Here is a 20,821-nt window from a genome sequence, read left to right as displayed (position 1 = left end):
CCTCTCCTCTCCTCTCCTCTCCTCTCCTCTCCTCTCCTCTCCTCTCCGAACCTCTCCGAACCTCTCCTCTCCGAACCTCTCCTCTCCGAACCTCTCCTCTCCGAACCTCTCCTCTCCTCTCCGAACCTCTCCTCTCCTCTCCTCTCTCTTTTTTCCCTTCACTTCCCACAGAATTGTTTTGGAAGGAATTTTGTTTCTTAAAGCAAGAGTTGAGTTCTCTGAGTACAACAGACCAGTATTCATAGGGTTCATTTAGTAGTGCTGCCCTGGTGCTGCTAAAAACATAAATATCTAACCCACTGAGGTGTCAAGACATTTGAAATACTGAATTTCTTGTAGAATCTGGTGCCATCAATACCTAGTTAAGGGCTAAATCGTTATATTCAGTGATTAGAGACCGTTTTTTTTTAAGTGAATATTTTTAGAGAGGACCCTGAACTTTGTAGAAACAATTTTTCTGTGAATGGTTCTAATGTCCCTGCTAAAGAGAAACCCAGAACTCCAGGGCTGAAAGCCATATTACCACTTCTAGATGTATTTCCATTTCCTGTACTGATGCAGGCTGTAAGGGTGAGATCTGTCTCTCCAAATGCAGCATTCAGGATTCCTTTTAAAGCAGTGGTGACATGTAGCATCTCTGGGGCTGTGATTTGTCTCATCCTGAAGCCACTACTTAAAATTCCCCAAATACGGCTTTTTTTTTTAATAATTAATTATTATTAATTTTTATTGAAGCCTATGTTACTGGTGCAGGCAAAAGTATTTAGAATTAGGTGAGCTCTCACCTCTGCTGCCTCTTGTGGTCCATGTCCAAGTGAGCTGTTTTGGCTGGGGTATTATCAGTGTGTGTCATGTTTCAGTCTGGCAAGGCAGTCCATGGTCTGCTGGCTGCCTGACCACTCTGTACATAGTAAAATAATAGTTCAAGGTTTGTGTTGTGAGTGGATTTTCAGAGTTAATGCCCAGGAATCTGTTGTGGACTGCAGTTCATAAGGAGGGAATTTTAGACAGTTTGGGCAGGTCAGTTTGGAAGGGTGACATGGGCAGTGAAATGAGGTGCAAGAAGGCTTTACCTCGCAGTTCTTTGGAGCTCCTCTTGTTTGCTTTCTTTTACTGTTCTTTGCCTTGGTAACTTGGTAGCAATTCAGTCTTCCTGTTTTCCTCTCACTCCAAGTCTCCTATGACTTCAGAGTCTTGTGCAGCTCTGGAATAGGGAAGTAAGGGCAAGAGGTTAGTTGGGATGGATTTACAGGCAACAGTCCTAGAATCATGGAATGGTTTGGGTTGAAAAGGACCGTAAAGAACATCTTGTTCCAGCTCTCCTGCCGTGGGCAGGGACACCTTCCACTAGACCAGGTTGCTCAGAGTCAACCCACGGTTGAGCCTCTACAGCAGGGGCTGCTTCCAAAGTGTTTTCCAAGGCTGGATTGTTTGGGAGCACTGACGGACAAAACGCAGCTGTGGATAAACACAGAGGGACTGAGAGGAGAGGCCGTGCTTGCTCCAACATGATGTGATGTGATTGCAGCCATGGGGCTGTGCTGACCTCCTGGAGGAGCTCTGGCTGGGACAATATTCATTAGGTGCTAAGTGACAAGTTACTTCTGTCATGGCAAGGCTTTCCCAAAGATGGAAAGAGAGGTGGGTTTTATTGAACCTTTCAGGGACAGGCTGAAAAATCTGAAAGTTCTTGCTTTTTGAGTGACATGTTTTCTAGAAATGAAACTGTAAATATAATTTGTTCTTTCCTGGAATCATAGGAAAATGGTTTGATTTCCTTTCTATTATGCAAGCAGAATTCTTTAAAAAAAGTGCCTATGAATTATTACTGCAATTTCAATAGCTGGGGTAGGTGCATTGCAGCCAAAAATCTGTTTGAACTGTTTTTGCTGTTTCTATAGAGAAGTGTGTGGTGCTGACTTATATTATATGTTATTAAGAAGTTTTAGAACATATTGGAAAGATGAACATTGTCAGGAGAACTTAATGAGAGAAACATAATTCTCTGAGAAGCCATTGAATGAGAGTTTGCAGTGGGGATGTTGGCTGGCTATCCCAAGAAACTTTTTTTAGCAGTGGAAACTTTGGTTACAGTGAGGTATAACAGGTTATAGCTTTGTGTCTTGAGTCTCTGAAACATAATAACCGAAATCCTAGAATTTGACTCCTGCAAGAATTAGAATGGTAATTGTAGGTGTATTCTACAGTGCCAAGAAATAAGCTGGAATAGCAGGCTCGTGGCAGTAGATGACACTTTGTTACTTTTATTTTCTTCTGATAAGAGCTGTGCTGATTTCTGTCGCAGATAAACACTTGTTAGTGCAGGGAAGGGGATGTTACCTGTTGCAGGAGGCCTTTGGAAACTGCTGTGAAAATACAGGGGGCTGGTTTTAATTTGTTTCTTTGTTTAATAGTGAATTTCAGTAAGGGCAAGAACCGGTAAATACAGGAAGATTGATGTTCAGTGGCCTTCTTTGCAATATGTCTGCACACATTTATCACTACTACCATTATATCTTTGTCAAAGGCAGTTTATATATGGCAATATTTGTTCCCTGCTAGCACCTTAAAGAGGAGAGCCAAGAGGTGTCCATCACATATGGATGATTGTGTTGCTCTTTTTTAAAATTTTCCATTTTGTGCCTGTTGCTCCACACTTTCTGTATCACCAAAGAGGCATTTCTTTTAAAATGGCCCCAAATTACTGTGTTTCTGAAACAGTTTGTCCCATTTCCCTTCATCTAATCTTCCAGAGTATTAGAACCAGACTTGGATCAGAAAAATGCTCAAGAACATCTCTCTTGATCCTGGTCTTGATTCATTCCCTCAGTGAGTGTAGGAACAACTAGTCCTAGGATGGATAACTAACTTGGCTTGCAGTTTACTTGGATTTGATATGGTCAGCTATGCTGGATATGAAACTGCTCATTTATTTCTATAAAGAACATTGCATTTTGAGTAATATAGAGGTACTTTTTGAGACACTGTAAGATAACAGTATTAATGGTATAAGTTGCTTTTAAAAATCATGGATCTTGGGTGTAGTACTTCGATGGAAAATCCGGCTTTCTGATGAAGACATTTTTACTGCAGTGTCAAGGAAAGCTGGCTGCAAATGGTAGAGCTGAAATTGGATGTTGAGTCAAAGGTGTTTGTAGAATATCTGAGAAAGAAATTAAGAAGACAAAGATAACTGTCAATTTTATGTAAATAAAAGTATTAAGAAAGTAAGGGGAAAAAAAAGCCCAACAGCAGGGAATTTGCTGTTTAAGGACTTCTATTTAGGAAGCAGAGGAAAATAATAGATACAGTAACATATAGGAAACTACCTAATTTATTCTGTGTGTCTCGCCATCTACCCTTGTCTTGGAGCAGGACATGGTTTGAGGTATCACTTCTCCTTCACTCATCACAAAGCAAACAGAAATACCTCTGTCCATCCCTTATGCTCTTGCTTTGATGCCGTGTTTTATCTACATTCCGATACAACAAGGATTTGTGTCCCACACATCCAAAAGGGGCAGTTTTAGAAGCTTAGGCTTTCCTTCTGGTTCTGCCTAGGCAGTGAAAGGAGAATGTTTGGCTTGGCTCCAGTTGTGCAAGCTTAATTTGAAGGACCATCTTGTATCACCACGCTCTGAAAATTGCTTTCCATAAGTGATTTATCAAGCTCTGGCCTGAGTAGCTGGATGGTTACAGTGCAGAGGCAATTAAGCAAGCTGAGGGAAATCCCAACTTAATTGCCTACAATGGGAAAACACCCTTTATATCAGCAGGGCCAGGGTTTCTCATCCTCAAGGGTCCCATGGCATAGAAAACAAGGAAAGCTAATCAAAAGTTCCATCAAAGTCTATTGAAATTTCTCTACAATAATTTTTTTTTTAGTTCATTTGGTGATCACAAAGGAATATGGTTTATGGAGGTATAAATGCAAGGTTGTAATTTCATAAGCTATTCAGTGCATTAGCTTTAGTAGTTATATTATTGTTTTATTTATTTATTACACTCAAAGATTTTGCAAAGGTAAAGATTGCAATTGCAATTTACATAAATGATTGTTTTTGCATTAAATGTTTTTGGGTAAGTGAAGAGTAGTGAAGTTACTGAAACAATGGAAAATCTCATGTGAAACATCTTCTGGTTTGGTTTTACCTATATTTTGGAAGTTCAATGCTAATGATTCTCCTTTTGTTTTTCTTGCAGCTAATTCCAGCCTCCTTGGAGGTGGAGGAGGTGAGTCTTTGCTTAATGCTGAATTCACTTTTAAATAATTGTGAAATACGTGCTGGACCAGTGTAGTGATTAGTTGGTTATGAAATAATAGGTGATAAGTTCAAAAGTTGAAAATGTAAAATTATTAGATGGGAAAACTCACCAGAGTTGATAATCTTTCATATCATCAGGAGGGAAGGTTTGTGGCTGCTGCTGAATTCGGTTTCAACTCTGGATTAGAGTGGGGGCTGACCTGTACGTGAGGCTGAGTGAAACAGAAAGGAACTGAACTGCCTTATGTTGTGTTTTTAAGTATCTAAGATTTTTAATTTACCCCAGGGGAACCTCAAATATATGTTAAATAAACAATTTTTAAAGAAATTATTAAAACACAGTAAAAAATAATTTTAGTAAATGAATGAGGCTTTGTCTTTGTGCTTTAAAAAAAAAAATAATTCTGTTTTCAACTTGGTTGGTTACCTCATTCAGTTTGCCAGAATACTCAAATAGATTTCAATACAAATCTTTAGTGCAGGTAAGAGATACTACCAACATGTCTATTGGTAAGGCAGGGATGCTCCAGCACATAGAGAGTGTATTGTTTCCAAATACATGGATGCTGGTTTTTTTTTTTTAGTAGATCGATGCTATTTTGCTTTTTGTAATCCTGTAGTACCATGGCCATAAAAGCTTACGTGAGTGTTAACAATTCAGGAAAGAAAAACCCACGAGGAGCTTGATCTCAGTTTTCTGTGACTTCCCCTGCCTCCCAGAGGGAAGTAAAAGTGCTCAGTTCTGGAAATTTCACAGCACAGGAGCGGTACAGGCAGCGACTAATCTTCCTTCCTGGCGGGAGTTAAAAGGACTGGATGATCAGAGCTTACATATGTAAGGGTAAAGGAAAAGGCTCTGTAAAAAGACAGGAGATCTCTGTTGCTTGGGAGGCTGCAGGATAAGTTGTCAAAGCTTTTGTTTTATCTGAACAGGCAGCCCTTATTTTGGACCAGGAAAAGGTGCTTCAGAACTGCACCTTTAATAAAACCAGCTAAATAAAACCCTTCACGTTCCTCAGCTGTGTGTCTGGACATTAACGTACAGGGCAGCCTTACCTGTTAATCCTGTTGGATTAATCTGTTTCTTTTGATTTGAGTTAGTTGTTTGCAGTATACCAAATTTTTCTTTGTTTAAAAGATAATCCTTTTGGAGGTAATCCTTCCCTAGCTGTTCCTGTTTCTGCAGAGCTGTTCCTGTACCTTCTCTCCAGCACTTGCTCCCAGCTGGTAACATCAAAAAAAAATTATAAATCAATGCAAATGTTCAAATTCCAATCAGGTTCCCAGAGCACTGCTGCTGAAAGGATTTGGCTATTAACTTTCCGTGGTATTTATTCAGCTGGACTGTACTTCAGAAGTTGATGTCTGCTCAGCGTGGCACTTGATAATGTGGCTCTCCCTCTGCAGCAGTTGGGATGAACCTGTGCTGTAGGTCAAGTTGGGATTTTCTCCATATTTTATGTGTTGAAAGGAATATATTGGCAATGGAAACTCCTGCTGTCTCCCTCCTGCCATGGACTCTTTGGTCTCCCACCCCTCAGGGCAGGCTGAGCTGGTGGCAGCCCAGGGGGCTGGTTCTACTTCTCTTCTCTGCTTCTCCATCCCTCCTCCTTCCCCGACATCCTTTGGGGCTTTTAGCACCCTTTTTAACACAAGTGCCCTCAGGACCTTTGGGAAGCTGCTGTGGCAGGCTGGGTTTGGGCAGGCAGTGGGTCCCTCAGGGAACCGGCTGTGCCGGGCTGGGGGCGGCCACAGGGGGATCTGCTGCAGCCTCTGTGCCCAGAACCCCAATCCCACACCCTGTAATCTCCAGTGGAAGGATAGCAACGTACCCCCTTGCTTGTGATACAGGTAGAATGCCAAATGTGACAGTTTTATGGCTCAGAGTGTGAGTGCTGATGTCTGAGGGGCTGTGTTGGCGCTCTGGAGGTGCCACGAGCTGCCCTTGGGCAGGGCGGCCGAGATGTCCTCAGGAAACGCTCGCTTGAGTTTTCCCAGTTTTCTGAGGAAAACCCCTGAGAATTTCGTAGCCAAAGTACTCCAGATTTTGGGCAGGCACCATGGAGGGTGTGTGGGGTCTGCAGGCTGGAGCTTGCCAAGGGGGGATGCAACATGGAGGCAGCCCTGGCCACCCACCCACCTTCCACAGGTGGATGGAGCTGGGAGCCCCTGGCTCTTGGAAAAATACTGGCCACAGGCATTTCTCTGTACAAGGGATTTTTTTCATTCCCAGCTGGGTGGTTGTGGATTTTAAATGCTGGATGTATTTTTTCCTTTATCCAGAAGGAAGAGGTGGCAGCACTCCACGTGAAGTATTGATAGTGAATTATTAAAACTTTATTATATACGTAAACACGAAAGCCTTCTTTTGATTGCAGATGCTGAATATTTATGATAATGCATAATACCAGCATAGTTTCTCCAATAATGGGATTCAGATCTCTTCAGTAATGCTCGTTAATTTAATCTCTCTGTCACTGCTGGGGGTATGAATACATATCTTAGATTTACAGCAAAAGAAAACTGGAAATTTCTGCTTGTCCAAGCCTGTGCGACAGGTGTTGTGATTTTGAGCTGCTTCTGAGCTGTTCTACGTTTGAAATCTTTCCAGAACTGAACACAAATGGGTTGGAAATAGTTATTTGCACACCCTGGTCTAAGTTTGTGTGTGTTAAAACCATCTACTGGAAAAGATCTGTCACTAAACAACATTGTGGGTAAACATCTTGCACTTGGATCTAAATTCAGGGACTGGTGGTTTTGTGCTTATCATCCCTGTGTCACCTCGGGGCCACATCAGGGCATCCGTGTACTTTGATTTCCCAGAGCCAGAGTAATGGTTTGTTCTTGCATTCTCCATTTAAATGCTGTCTATTCATGTTCATGACCATTTGGAATGAAGAGATAAAAGCACAAAAGATACCAGAAACAATTTTTCACAGAACTGTTTAATCATAAAATCGAGAAATCCACAGTAGAGTCTTTAGTTAAATATAGATGTTGAAGGTTTCTTTCTGCTTTTCAAATAACTCTGAAGTTTCCAGGATTTCATTATGAGTTTGGTGAGTGAGCCTTTTTTCTTTTTCATTCTTTACTGGTTTTAATAATTGATTTTTAATTAGGAGGCATATTTCACTTTCAGGTCTAGATTTATCACATATTCAGCATTTCACTGCTAATAACTTGCATGGAGCATTATGACTTATTTGTGCATCATGTATTATTTGTCCCATTATGTTCAACAGTGCAGAGGTGAAAATTATGAAGAAAATAACCTGCATTTGGAGGGAGTGAGGAAAACCACTTGGTATTTTGAGAAAAAGTGACCCCTTTTAAAAAATGTGTCATGAAGTTCTGACTCGAGAAATCGAAATGCCCTATTTTGCATGGCAATCTTTTTTCCTTACATTCTTTTACAATTTTGTCAAGGAGTGAAAGCATGTGATTTTATGCACTTTGTTAAAGCAAAGTGAGCAAGAGCTGTGATTTCTCCTCCCTTATGTTGAGGGTAGCCTATGGGTTTTTTTAGGATTTTATGCCCCACCATCCCCACCTCATTTTCAGTTATTTTCCTTGTGGTTCATTTTTTCTTTACTTCATTTGCTGACTGTAATCAAGGCCTTGTTGCATGCTGATTTCTGGATTGGCGTGATTTCTTTGACCTTATATTGAGGGTATTTTTAATTTTGGATTTTTTTCCCCCTCATGAGATTTTGTTGCCTATGCTGGAACTGGGGAAGGTGACATCATCTTTTAGTGTGTCCTGTTATGAATGTAGTTTTTTTCTGCTCTGTACTTGAAACTGGTGATTTTTGTCTTTACAAACTCAAAGAGAAGACAGGTTATATTCCTTGGGAGCATTGTATGGACCCAGTTTAAGTTGGTTGCCCCAAAAGATCTGTCTGTTTTTCTGTTTGTCTCTCTTTTTTGGCCAGTGTAACTATGTTTTTTCTAGGGCTTTTGCTGGCATGCAAAAAAATTTAATTCCTATATAGCCATAAATATGTTATCATATCTTAAAAGTAGATCAGACCTACCTCTCCACTCTGCCAAGATATGGTTTGTAGGCAAAGTTTTAAATAACTCTCACTTGTGTTTGTGGTCACAGCAGGGAACTGGGTTTCTTTGCACGTTATTCTGTAGTCTCCGTTTTGAACTTGGGATTTGCTGCCTTTATATCTGTGTTACTTTATAATAGCAGGAAAAAAAGTGTTTTCTCCCAGTAGAAAGAAATTTCCACAGACTTACTTCTATCCTGAGTTGTTTCCCTTCAAAGGTGGGACGAGCACAACCACCCTGGCTGTGCTAATGCTGCAGAAATAGAGGGGAGCTGCCAGGGAGGTGCTGCTGCAAAGTCACTGCTGCTCGCAGCCACCCTGTCTATTTGTCAATTAATTGCAGGCTAATGAGCTCAAAAAGCAGGTGATTATCCAGCCAGTAGTGTCAGGAAAGAACAGCTGACACAAATATATTGACGTCCCTCCCCTCGGGATAAGGTTTTTATTCTCGCAGATGTGCCTTAGGTACTGGACTCACCATGTCCAGCCACCTTCTGGTAGTCACATCTCTAGGAAAGAAAGCAAGGAAGTTTTGCACCGTCTGAATAGTAACTTGACATCAGTTTACCTGGTGAATGAATATTCGTGACACTGAGAAGTGGAAGTTGTACAAGAGAAAATTGGAGGCAGGAAGGAGACAAGATCACCCTGAAGCAATGTTTGCTGGAAAACACTTTAAATACCAGCCTGGCCCTGCACTAGGCCATTCAAAATGCATAACAGGAAGAAGACAAGCCTGTTTTATCCTGAACCAGGACGAGATGCTCCCTGTTTTGGATTTCACAGGGCTTGGGTTTGATATTTACATAATTTAAATGCAAGTGAAGTAAGGGTTTAAATCCAAAGTTCAAATTTGTGCATGACGTGCACATAACATGAAACGCATCCCTCGAGAAGCAGAAGAAAGAGTTTGGGAAAGGAGCACTGACAGGATTCTTTCATCAAGAAAATAAGCATTATTATTTTGTATTATTTTATTTATGCCAGTCTGTTGGCATGTTCTTGTATCCTGTCAAATGCATTTGTCAGATTGGGGTGTGCTCACAACAAATGGCTCCACGGAACAAATGTGCTTCATCTGGGATTGCAACCACCTTCACAAGCTTTGGGTTGCTTTGTACAGAGCACCCTCATATCTTAGGTATTTACATAATAGCTCTGGAGGTACAAAGATTTTCCAAGCAAATAATGATCATGGCAAGAACTGATAATTTAAGGCAAATGGCCATTTGCTTTTGTTGCTAATTAATCCCCTTCTGCTGGAAGATTGCTGCTGCAATTCTGTAGGGTTGTTAAAGTGTTTTATCTCCTTTTACTATTTGCATGCTGTTCTCTTTCATCTCTGTAAATAGAGTGGGTTTGAGAGGGCTGCATCCACAAGTTCCCCCACTGTGACAGTGCATCAGCCAATTAAAATGTTAGTATTTATGTTTTTTTTTTTCTGTACAGCTCTACTATTAGTTCCATTGGTAGCCCAGTAGCTCGGAGTAGACTGTAACCCTTTCCAGGTGTTTGGTTCAGCCCAAAATCTTGTTATTCATGAGCTTTTTGTTGTATCAGATCAAAGCAAAAAGATTGCTCTGTAATTTAACATCTTTTATAGAATTTATTCAAACTTTCTGTGCAAGCAAAGTCTTTCTTTACAGGTCAGTTGTTCTTGAAATGTTTTTTCTTTCTTTCTTCAATCTGTGTTTGCTTTTGCCTTCTGTTATTGCAGGGGAATTTTAGTTCAGCTTTAATTAAAAGTAGTGGGTTTTCTCATTTTGTAGTGCATCTAGAGATATAATGATGAAAGCTCTATAAATAAATAAGCATAGTTTATTTCCAAGGACCCTTAACAAAAACTGCCATGGCTGTATTTAAAATGTGTGCTTTACTCTAGTTTCTTTTTTTATTTCTGTTAAAATTGGCCCATATTTTGCTCTTTGGCTATATAAGGTGCCAACTTCCTTTCTCCAGTCTTTTTATACATTCTTATAGGTAATAATCATAAACAGGAAGTCTCTGGATTGATTGTGAGTATTTCTTAGTTGCTGCCTAATTGTATCCTGTTAATTACACTTTCCCAGCAGTTACTTTAAAAATAAATAAATTATGTTTTGCTATTTACAGGAACTGATACAAGATATGTGATCAGTTTGGGGGTTTTTTTGGTAAATACATGTTCAGTCTGTAATTCTTTAAAGTGGTGCTCCTGTTCCAGCCAGTGATACAGGAACATGACTGTTTTGGTCAGGAAAATAATCTGAAATGTAGACTGTCAAGGCAAACTTATTCACTGCTGCCATCAGCCTTTTAACATTACTGCTGTGTAGACTTAATTAGGCATTAGAAAGTGATGTTTTATTTTTCACTCCTGAGTTACTGAGTGCTGAGTCCACAACACCCTGAGCTCCCACTTAAATGTGAGGTCTTTTTCTGCCTCAGACAGACCATGGCACTGACTCCCCTTGTTTTGTTTAATTTTGTTATGAGGAAATTACTGTGTTAAGTACCCACAACTAAAACATGCACATACACACTTTCTGCTATCTACCTACACATGACTTTCATATTTATGCATTTTACATATATATATATATTTGTGACTGGATCTTGCAGTCTCTTCAGAAAGTCAGACAGTTGTGTGTGTGTATAAATAAATGCATAAAATATGGCATTGATTTTCTTACATTGGGAAAGACCTTTAGTTTGTGGTCGTGGTGCTCTTGATAACAAGGCAGTTGGTTATGTGAGAATGCATTTCTTTCTTGTTTCCTTTTGGTTTCACGTTGTAGGACAGAGCTGCAAGTCGGGGTGGGAGATGACAACCCTTCCCTAATGGACAGATATCAATTCACAGTCTGTTATGGGAATTGGGCATGTGCTCTAAAATGTTAAACACTTTTTCCGTGTATAGGCAAATGTGTATGTCTCACATGTGTCTTGCATGCAGAAAACACATTTTTCATTGACCTGCTCAAGCATGTGAAGATACTTTTGTTGAGGCTCTCCACCTGTAGCTGAAGGTGAAGGGCACAGCTCCCAGGGGAAAACAGTCTGGCAGTGCAGGAAGTGACACACATGGCTCTGTGCTACAGTGAGAATAGAGTAAGTCAGACATTTTATATATATATATATATATGTGTGTGTGTGTGTGTGTGCCAGTCTACAGAAGACAGTTTTTAAAATTAAGCATTTGGTTGGTTTCCTTAAAGAAAAGTCTGGAAATTGGGACACCTGTCAAAGTGGTTTCAGTTTCCTGCCCAACAATCCCGACAGTGCCTCTTTTCTGAGGTAAGAATGAAGAGAGCACTGCAGGAAAGACGTGTTTTGTTAGGCTCAAACAGGGGGTGGTGATGGTTTTTAAAGCTGTTATTCAGATTTAAGAGCTACTGCTATTTTCCTGGTCCTGAGGAGAACCAGGAAAGGAGGTCCTGTAGGAGGACCAGGCTTCAGTAGGCGGAAAATGCCAAATGTAATTTAAAACATTTAAAATTGTTTTATTTGATTTTAGAGGGGGTATTAAAATAAAAAGAAGAAATGAAATAAAGGAGTGGTGGAGGTACTTGACTCGTAGACATAGAGGCACTTTTGAATATCAACCTGTTTACTGAAGCTGTCATGCTGGTCTGCCTAAAAACAAAACAAAGACCTTAATCAGTGGAGAGTTCCTTAAAAGTGTCTCTGGGCCCCAAGTTCATTAATTTCCACATCAAATGTGTATACAGGTGTGAGCAGCAAGGCATGAGAAAATGGCACCAACTGTTTGCTGATTCTTACTGGTTATTCCTTTGAAATGTGCACATGTCCAATAAAATGAGAATATGGACATTACATATCACTCACAGCTCCCCCGAGGAGGGGGAAGATCCCTGCACCACTGTCTGCTGATGGACTGACCCCAGAGGGCAGACACTGGAGATTGCCATAGTCCTTAATTCCCCACCTCCTGTAATGGAAAGAATTTGCAATAGTTTCTTCCTTCTGTTTCTAATGAAAGTAATTACTTCTTAGTCACTACATTTTCCAAGAAAATCTTGAATAAAACCCAGGATTAAGCTGTAGAGGCAAGCAAAGCCCAAGTATCGAAATTACAGATATTACAGAAAGAGTTTACAACTCCCTTCTTGCTGCACAGAATGAAGGAGTATGAAATCAGGTCTGCATTCACCTCTCACCTCCTATTTCAGATTTTCTGCTCTTTCCACAGAGCTTCACTACTCATTTATGAGTTGCTCTTTGCTCATCACATCTTTCCAAAGTTCTTTTTTCCTGTGCAAAACGCTTACAGATTATAACATGCAGCTTTTCAAAAGCCAAGAAAATCTGCAGCAGAGTAGATGGCAAGATGGGTGAGTCTTGGAAAGATCTGTCCTCCTTAGTTTCCCATGTGCGTGTCTTCCTTCCAGCTGTAGGAACCCTGTGTCAGTGTAACGTGGGATGAGCTTTTGGCATTACACAGAAAATGAAATGTGGTGATTGCTAATGAAGGATTAAAACTCTTACACAGGTGGAACTGCTTTTTAAGAGACACCAGTGGAAAACCTGCATTCACAAGTCTGCCTTTGCAGTTGTTCATCTTTTCGAGTTGATAATGTTGGATGGTAATGCAGCTTCTGGTTTTCATTCTAATGACACATGGCAGACTGCAAATAAAAAGCCTCCCCACCCTTTTTAGGATATCAAATTTAGACTGAATGACTTTGTACCTGCAATTTAGGCTTGATTTTTAAAAGCAGTTGTAGTGGGGGACCAGTAACCTGAGATGTGAAGTGACCAGGGCCAGGAACTGCTACTGATGATGCTGATATGAAAGAAAACATATGATGAACTTCATCCATATGAGCATTATTACCCCAGAATCTAAATGCTCCACACACCTAATTGCTCTGTGAACACAGAAGTAATGTTCCCTCCATTTTCCAGTTGGGAAAATGAGGCAAGGAAACCCTATGTTTTGCAAAAAGTCCAAGGAAAAGAGCAGAAATCAGTTCTCTGGAGGCAAAGCAAAACTTGCTGGGGTTTCATAATGCCTCAATCAGTTTTGCAAATAGGAATTTTAATTCCTATTTGGAAGGAGGAGGAATTTTAGTTTTTGTACCACTGTCATGGGTAGAAACAGGATGATATTTGGAAAAAGAGAAAGCGTGCTCTACTGAGAGCAACTTTCTGACAATTAGACCTTAATTGGTGATACAGCACATTCTCTAAGGGAATGGCAGGACTACCAACTGGAAATTAGATACTGCTGGATAACCACTTTTACACTAATGGAGATTAAATTAGAATGTAGGAAAAATGTGATGTATTTGAGGCTACCACCATTAATAATTCTAAATACGCAGCAATTCACTGTTCTCACTTGGGCCTTTTCTTCATTCAGTTAGAGAAAGGCTGTTTACTTCTAATTTGAATTTGTATGGTATTAATAACAAAGTGTTTCAAAATCTTTGATGACATAAAGAGAGTCTTCTGGATTAAGAAAATATCTAATTTTATTATCAATCAAATCTAGTCTCTTATAAAAGCAGAAGAATTTCAATGATTCTCCCATTAAAAACACTACCTTATGATTATGTGTAGAATAGTTAGGGTTTTTTTTCTTTACAAAGTCATCTAATTTACATCTTTTTCCTTGTTCTTATGTAAATGCCTTGTAACGTGCGGGGTTTATAATTCAACTTTCTTTTCGAGCTAATTTTCTTTTTAAAATTCAAAATGATAGTTTTGCCATTTGGACTGACAGATCTGTAATGTTGTGGTTTTGGCTACATATACAGTAGCAAAGAACAAAATATTTTTTGTCACACTTCTGTTACAGTTCAGTCTGTTCCTTTTACATTATCAGCTTGTTTCTCTGGGCTTCACAGAGGCATCTGCTTTAATTTTTATTGGGCAGGGCTGCAACTTAACAAACTCGTGTGAGCTTCACAAATCATTCACAAATGGGGATGATTAAATCAATTATGTCTTGGCTGAGTGATCTGTGAGTGTATTATACACACACAATGTTAAAAGAATGTTATTAAGGTGCAAACCCAAGCACTTAAAGTTAGGAAGTGCCAAAATTAAAGTTGCCTGGGGGTTCACAGTCTGTATCCACGTATGGATGGATATGATAGTTCCTCTAACTGTACATCCAGCTGGAACCTCATCTCTCTCATCCTCCTCTCTCAAAGCAAACCCCAGGTTTGCTGATATGCAAACCAGTATTTGTTCTGGTACTAATCAGTTTGGTGTATGATTTCATAAGTATATTAAAGATTTCATAGGTAATCTATTTCTCTTTCCCAAAACAATGGCATTATCTTCACCAAAAGAGTAAGAATGAAGATTAAGGTCAGACTTGTAATTTTAAGGCCAAGGCTTTGCAACAAGGGGCTGAGTTCTTTAAAGAAATGAAAATCCTTATGTTTCTAAAAGTAGGTCTGATAAATTCCAAGTGATTCTGCAAACTGCAACTTGTCTATCAGCTCAGGATGTAATACAGCATTATAACTCATTTCAGACTGAAATGCACCTTGAGATTCCCACCTTCTTCTCCACTTGTTCCCAGTGCCACCACCTGCATTTCACAATTTCCTGCTCCCTTATTCTCAGCCATTCTGAAATCTGCTGGCCTAAATTTACATATTAAAGAGGGATTGGTTTTAGGGAGACGTTTTTACTTAGACAATTTCAAACTGTGATCTTACAAAGGTTTGCTTTGATGTGATTAAGGAGCAGGGAGCTGATGGAGAGAGCAGTGATGGGTGTGGAAACAAGTGCAGAGGGGAAGAGATGAGTGATACCTTCCTGTGCTGCTGGGCAGATGGAAATGGGAGTCCCTGTTTTGGGGTGCAGGGACTGAGTGTCCCCTTTCTAACTTCTTACCTTGGTGTTCACTTCTCAAAACTAGTCTCCACGTCATGCCAGTCACAGTTTCTCTCTGCTCATGGCTCACTGTCCAATTTCTTCACTGGAAAATGGTTTAGTTTTAGTCCCAGGCCCAGATTCCCTCTCTTTGAATTTGCCTGGGCCCTTTCATTGCCAGTTTTATTCTTATTCCATGTCCTAATCACAGCTCTAGTCACCAATCCCTCTCATGTCCAATCCTATCCTGGGCCCCTAAATGCAGGTAGTGCCGCTTTCTCCGTCCTTTCCCCAGTTTGTGCTGGGATGAAGGGGAAAGTGTTCTGAGCAGGCAGTAATTTGTCAAGCCAAATGAATTCATTACTCGAGGAAATGAAAGAGAGCTGCCAATTCCAGAGCTGCTGTGAGGGAAGGAAAAGTTTACCTACAGTTTTGCTTATCATCTGTGTTTATCTTCCCATCCCAGTTTTGGTTTCAAATGGTTAGCCCAGCCCAGCTGTACCACGGTGGTCACCCCGTCTGCTCTTAGGAACGAAGGTGGTATTGTTGCTGTAAAAGGATAAAACCCCTGGTGTTACTGCTGCCTTTGTATTTCTTCACCCTCGATGGCTGGGCAATAATTTCTCCACAGGGATTATTTGTCCAAGGATGGGGCCTCTGTTCAATCCAGATATAACCCAGCTGCAGTTATATCAGGAATTTCGCCCCTTCCCTGGGCTTACAAGCAATTAGTGCTCCAGGCAGGGCTGCCTGCCCTCCCAGGGAACAAAAGGTGCAGCTCTAAATTTTTCCCTTGGAATGACAGCTCGACAAAGAATTGGCAGATTTATCAGACAATTATTTCAAGTCATTTTTTACAGCAAAGCAAAGTCCCATGTTTTCACCATGGGCTGAGATGGGAGCTCTTATAGGTATAAGTTTATGTGGAGATAACTAGTGGAAAGAGTGTCAAAAAAATGGATATTCTTAATAACACCAGGTACAGATAACACTCATATGTGAGTTTTGAAGCAAATTTGCTCTGATGACAGGTCAGTTTTTCATCAGGAGCTGGAAAATTGCAAACACATGATTATTCAAATAAGATGATATCTGCAAATAGGATATACTAAGCAAATACTGTGAAGTTCATATGTGATATTATTATCTTCTCTCCCTCGAGAGTTGATTCAGCAGGAGCAGTTTATTTTTTTTTAACATAAAGAATGTGGACGTTTAGAGGAAATTGTTTCATTATAAAGGAAAGAAGTACCAATGCACATCAAATATTGAATAAGATTCTCTCTTTTTCTAAATTAGCTCCCAAATTTGATGCTATAAAATTTTAACAGTAGTGGGAGAGCTCCCAGAAGACCCTTGGTTATGCCTCATTATTACAGCATATGTGAGGCCATGGTACCCTTGGTGGCCATAGTTCCTGATTTAATCAAGAAGAATATGTTTCATGGCTGCACAGCTGGGTAACCTTATGTGTCCGTAGCTTTCTCAGGAATCAATCCTATCTATACCCCATATATCTCAATAGGGATTTTCCTTCAAAAGTCATAAACCAGGCTTCTTTTTTTTTGTTTGTTTGTTTCTTGACTACATGGTAAAGTTTAAGGTTAGGCCACAACTTTGCCTGGTGATTCTTTGGGTTTTCCTAATTAAGGGAAGGCTTATTTTTCCTTTTGCAAGGCCAGATGTGGTCTCTGCCTTTCAGTTTGCAGCACAAGGAAGGCAAAGTCCATGCTGGTGGGTGACAGCTTTGCCCACAAACACATGGCTGTGTGTTTTCTAAAAGCAACCTGAATTCTTAATCAGGTGTTTTTCTCATTTATGTTCTTTAAAACCTGATACTGCTTATTGAACAAGTTGTATCAGGTCTCCTCTGGAACTCTGACCAAAAAGCCCTTTAAATATTATGTAGCTTTAGGTGCAAGCTTTAGTTAAATATCTGCCCTGCCAGGGGAGACACTGGGAGCAAGACTTGTTTGGCTTTACAATTTCAGTGGTAATGTTTAAATAACTTTGCAGGCGTGAACACTTCAGGAAGGCTGCTGTGGTCTCCAGGAATGAAATTAATGCCCTAATACTCAGGGAATATTTATAATTTAAAAATTGAGGAGAGTTGATTAAATATACAAAGCATTTTAAATGCCCATTTTAAGCTCACAGTAATTCCTGACAAATTGAAGTGTCTTGGCATTTAGAGAACTACAGACTTGTAGTGGTAAGTTTGGACCTTACAGCAGTGTGTCCATTGCATGGGAAATGGAACCTTTGGATCGCAAGGCTGTGATGTCCTACTGAGTCTGGTCTCTCGTGGTGGTGAAATCTGAGGATTTGGGATACAATCTCTCTTAAGATGGTAGAAGACAACTGGAAAAGTCCTTATTTTATTATAACCATGGGGATCACTTCTTTCCCTCATGTGACTACCCACAGGCATCACAGCTGCTGGTCTTTGGCAGGTCTGGGAAAGAGTATTCCAGCTATTTTAGCAGATTCTATATATCATCAGGGAAAGCAAAGCTGGATCAGATAGGATCACTTTTGCTTAGGTCACTCCTAGTGGATACTTGTCAAACTCTTCCTTATGTTCTTGCTTGTTCCTTTGCAGCTCCTGTAGACAATCTTTTCCATTGCATCACTGTCTATACCATTGAAACATTTTCCCTGGAATCATAATTGATTTTTGGTACTTGTTGTTACAGCTTTAAGCCTGAAATTAAAGGATTCCTGTTCCTTTGGGATGGGGAAGTTGTCATGTCCTTCCCAGTGTCTGATCTGTGAGCAAAGCAGGTGCCTGGGAAAGGCTTAGGACATGGGAGAGCTTTGCAGGCTCATTAGTTTGTCCCACGGCTGCCCAACCTGGTTTTGCTTTTGTAGCACAAAACATCCGTAAACAAAAGTCCACCTTCCAAATTTCTGGGGGGAGAGGTGCCAGCAGTGCTCCCGCCTGCTCCTTTGTGAGTAAATCTCACCTGGATGCAGTTGTCCTGGAGTCACAAAAGGGAGCAAATGGCTTTCTCCTCCTCATCTGTGGGAATTGGCAGTTTTTTAAGTTGTGGGCTTGGCAGTTAAGCATTTCCATTTGTAGTACACTGACGTACTAATGACGGCAATTTTGCATTTGTTACTACACGCCTAATCTAATTAAGTTTTTCTTGGGGTACAATTGTTGTTTTCTGCATTAAATTATGTAAGCACCAGGTGCAAGTGTTAATAGTAGCTGAATTCAGAAGGAAACCTTTTATCTTCGTGCTATGCAAGACCTTTTTTTTCCTGTATCTTTAATTTCGCAGTTCAAAAAGTGCTTACAGTGTTTGGTTGTTCCAAGGAGTTACATTAACGTTTGTGATTGATACACCCAGGAAACACTAATGAGGACTGAAAGCTTATATTCCCCTTACTTTAGATGTGTTCAGAACCATCTCTGAGCTCTACATTTTTGGTTTCAGGTGTTGCAATAGCTCAGACTCCTTTCCCCAGCTACACTGCTGATTTTGAGGGCTGGCAGACTTCCCACACTCCACGACAGATCTGCTCCTGTCTGTTTGAAAAGATCTGAGCTACGCAGGGGTCTCGTGTCTGATTCTGAATTTCATGGAGCACTGGTAAAACTGTGACTGCCAGCCTGGCTCTGTGAACTTTTTGTCACCATTTCATCAGTGTTTGTTCAAACACTGAAAGAGTTTTCAGTGGACTTCTTTGCCTGCAAGAATAAACTCTCGTATTATTTTTAAAGCTCAAGGACCTGAGCTTTGAAACACCGTGAAAGAAGCAAGTGACTCAAAAGATTTCGAAATTATAACATTTATTTTTAAATAAAGTGAACAGGAATTGCAGTAAACTTTTTCACCTTCATATTGCTAATTGTTTTAATCTATTAAGTAAAAAGAAGTAAAGCTTATATTTTCCAGCTTCTAGTCATTCATTATTAATCTATATTTACAGAAATTTGGCATGGAGTATAACATAAAAATTACAGAAATGACTGAGGTGTGTTCATTCTAAAGTGTAAGGTATCCATGCGACATTCCCATTGCTAATGAAGGAAAAGAAGCATTTTTCAGCCTTTTGGACTTTGGGATCAACTATGCATTTCTTAGAAGGATGGCCTGTATGTACCATGAGTTTAAGCATGCCTTCCTCTCTTAGGTGCCTTCCGAGGATTCATTCAAAGAAGGATTTTAAGCCTACCATGGATCACAAGCCAGTGGTGCTGATCCCAAATACTCTGCCTTTGCTTTAAGGATCCTGTGTGATCATTTGGCCTTGGGCTGTGAAGTCTGATTTTACAGCTGAGCCATTTTCAGTATAGAAACATAAAGGTGCATTTATTCTGGTGCAAGATTGACAGCATCCATTGTTTTAATTCTAGATCCAGGTAAACAAAGAAGGTGTGTCTGATAGTTATTTTTTTTTAATTAAACTTTCCAGTGCTATTAATGGTAGAGATTCCCCCCATTCCTGCCATGTTTTTAGAGACCTCAGTTGTTTCAAGTTTGGTTTGTTTCTTACCCCTCAGGCCTGTAATTCCAACTCCACTCCTTTGATGGTTTATCACAAAAAATTTGTTCAGAGGCTTCCATTTTTTAAGGTAGTCCTTTAACTACTACTGATTATGCACTGCATCAAAGAAAAGTGGTTGAAAACTTTAAAACCACAAATAAAATATACATCAATGGGTTACAGTAATGAATGCTAACATACTGTTTCTTGCCTTTGGGGACAGAAGACCATGCTTTAGGTGATGTGAAAAATAGTAAGCTTGGCTTCTGAGAATACTTTGCTAGGTAGGATTAGTGGTCAGGTTTTATTAAAAATGAATTTTAAAAATATTCAAATAGATGTGTTTAGTATTAGTTCACAGAAGTCTTCAACTTAGTATCAGGATTATTTTTTTCTGGCAGCAAGGCCTGCACACTGATGGGAATAACAACTTCTCACTTAGTTTCTGTATGCCTTTGGCTTTTGAATTCATTTTTCCATTATTCCTATTCCAGGTGGTGTTTCTTTCCCCAAAAGTACAACGATTTATTTGGGTGATAACACACAGGCTGCATAATTTCAGAAGCTGATATCTGTTTCCATGTAGGGATGCTTGGTGAAAAAGAAAATCAGACTATCTTGCAAAAAATCTGCTGTCCTCATTAGGTGTAAAAAGTGTCTCAAATGGCCCTTAAGCAGCACTTTGGCTTCTCCAGCTTCTCAGCATGAAAACATGTCTAAGGAAGTTATATTATATTATATTATTTCAGGACAGGGAACAGCTTGCTTCAGATCCAGCAACTTATTCCTTAGGTTTGTTTTTTCTCCCAAATAATGGATGTCACTCTGCACTGTTTACATTTACATATTAAAACAATTAAGTTATAAAACATCTTCATAAGATTCAGAGCTGGCTTTCTCCCGGGGAAAGCTTTACATTGAGTTTCCAGAGTCATGCACTAAATATACTTTTTTTTTGGGGGGGAGGGGGAATTAAGCTGGTACAATTTCATGTGTTCATGTTTCTGAAGATGTTTGAATGCTGTTGATTTTGAATTGTGCATATTGGCAAGGGCACTTACCCATATTTTCTGTATAGTGCTTTAATTATGAGAAGAACAACTAACTGATTTATTCTGTATTTGGTGATATTTTTGATTATACCTTTGGGTATCTCACTGAAAGTAC

At 39.8% G+C, this 20,821-nt stretch overlaps 1 protein-coding gene and 1 long non-coding RNA gene across 4 annotated transcripts in view; one reads left to right on the top strand and one right to left on the bottom strand.

The window, feature by feature from the left end:
* The window catches only part of MACROD2 (MACRO domain containing 2), an 844,666-nt gene that overhangs the window by 172,121 nt on the left and 651,724 nt on the right, over positions 1 to 20,821 (top strand). For all 3 annotated transcript variants that reach the window (XM_027693439.1, XM_027693438.1, XM_027693440.1), the window contains exon 4: positions 4,204 to 4,233. In XM_027693439.1, the coding sequence (XP_027549240.1) occupies positions 4,204 to 4,233 (30 nt within the window). The remainder of the gene's footprint in view (positions 1 to 4,203; positions 4,234 to 20,821) is intronic.
* On the bottom strand, positions 1,853 to 6,329 carry LOC113972406. Its single transcript, XR_003535891.1, has 5 exons — positions 6,098 to 6,329; positions 5,322 to 5,489; positions 4,376 to 4,477; positions 3,330 to 3,557; positions 1,853 to 3,163 (listed from the first exon to the last, which is right to left on the bottom strand). It is a non-coding gene; the product is annotated as an uncharacterized LOC113972406 (long non-coding RNA).

The sequence above is a fragment of the Neopelma chrysocephalum genome, unplaced genomic scaffold (genome assembly GCF_003984885.1).
Source record: "Neopelma chrysocephalum unplaced genomic scaffold, ASM398488v2 Primary Assembly neopelma1_91, whole genome shotgun sequence".
NCBI classification, from domain to species: domain Eukaryota; kingdom Metazoa; phylum Chordata; class Aves; order Passeriformes; family Pipridae; genus Neopelma; species Neopelma chrysocephalum.
The sequence above is the reverse complement of the archived record's forward strand: the minus strand, read 5'-3'. Positions and strand labels throughout refer to the sequence as shown.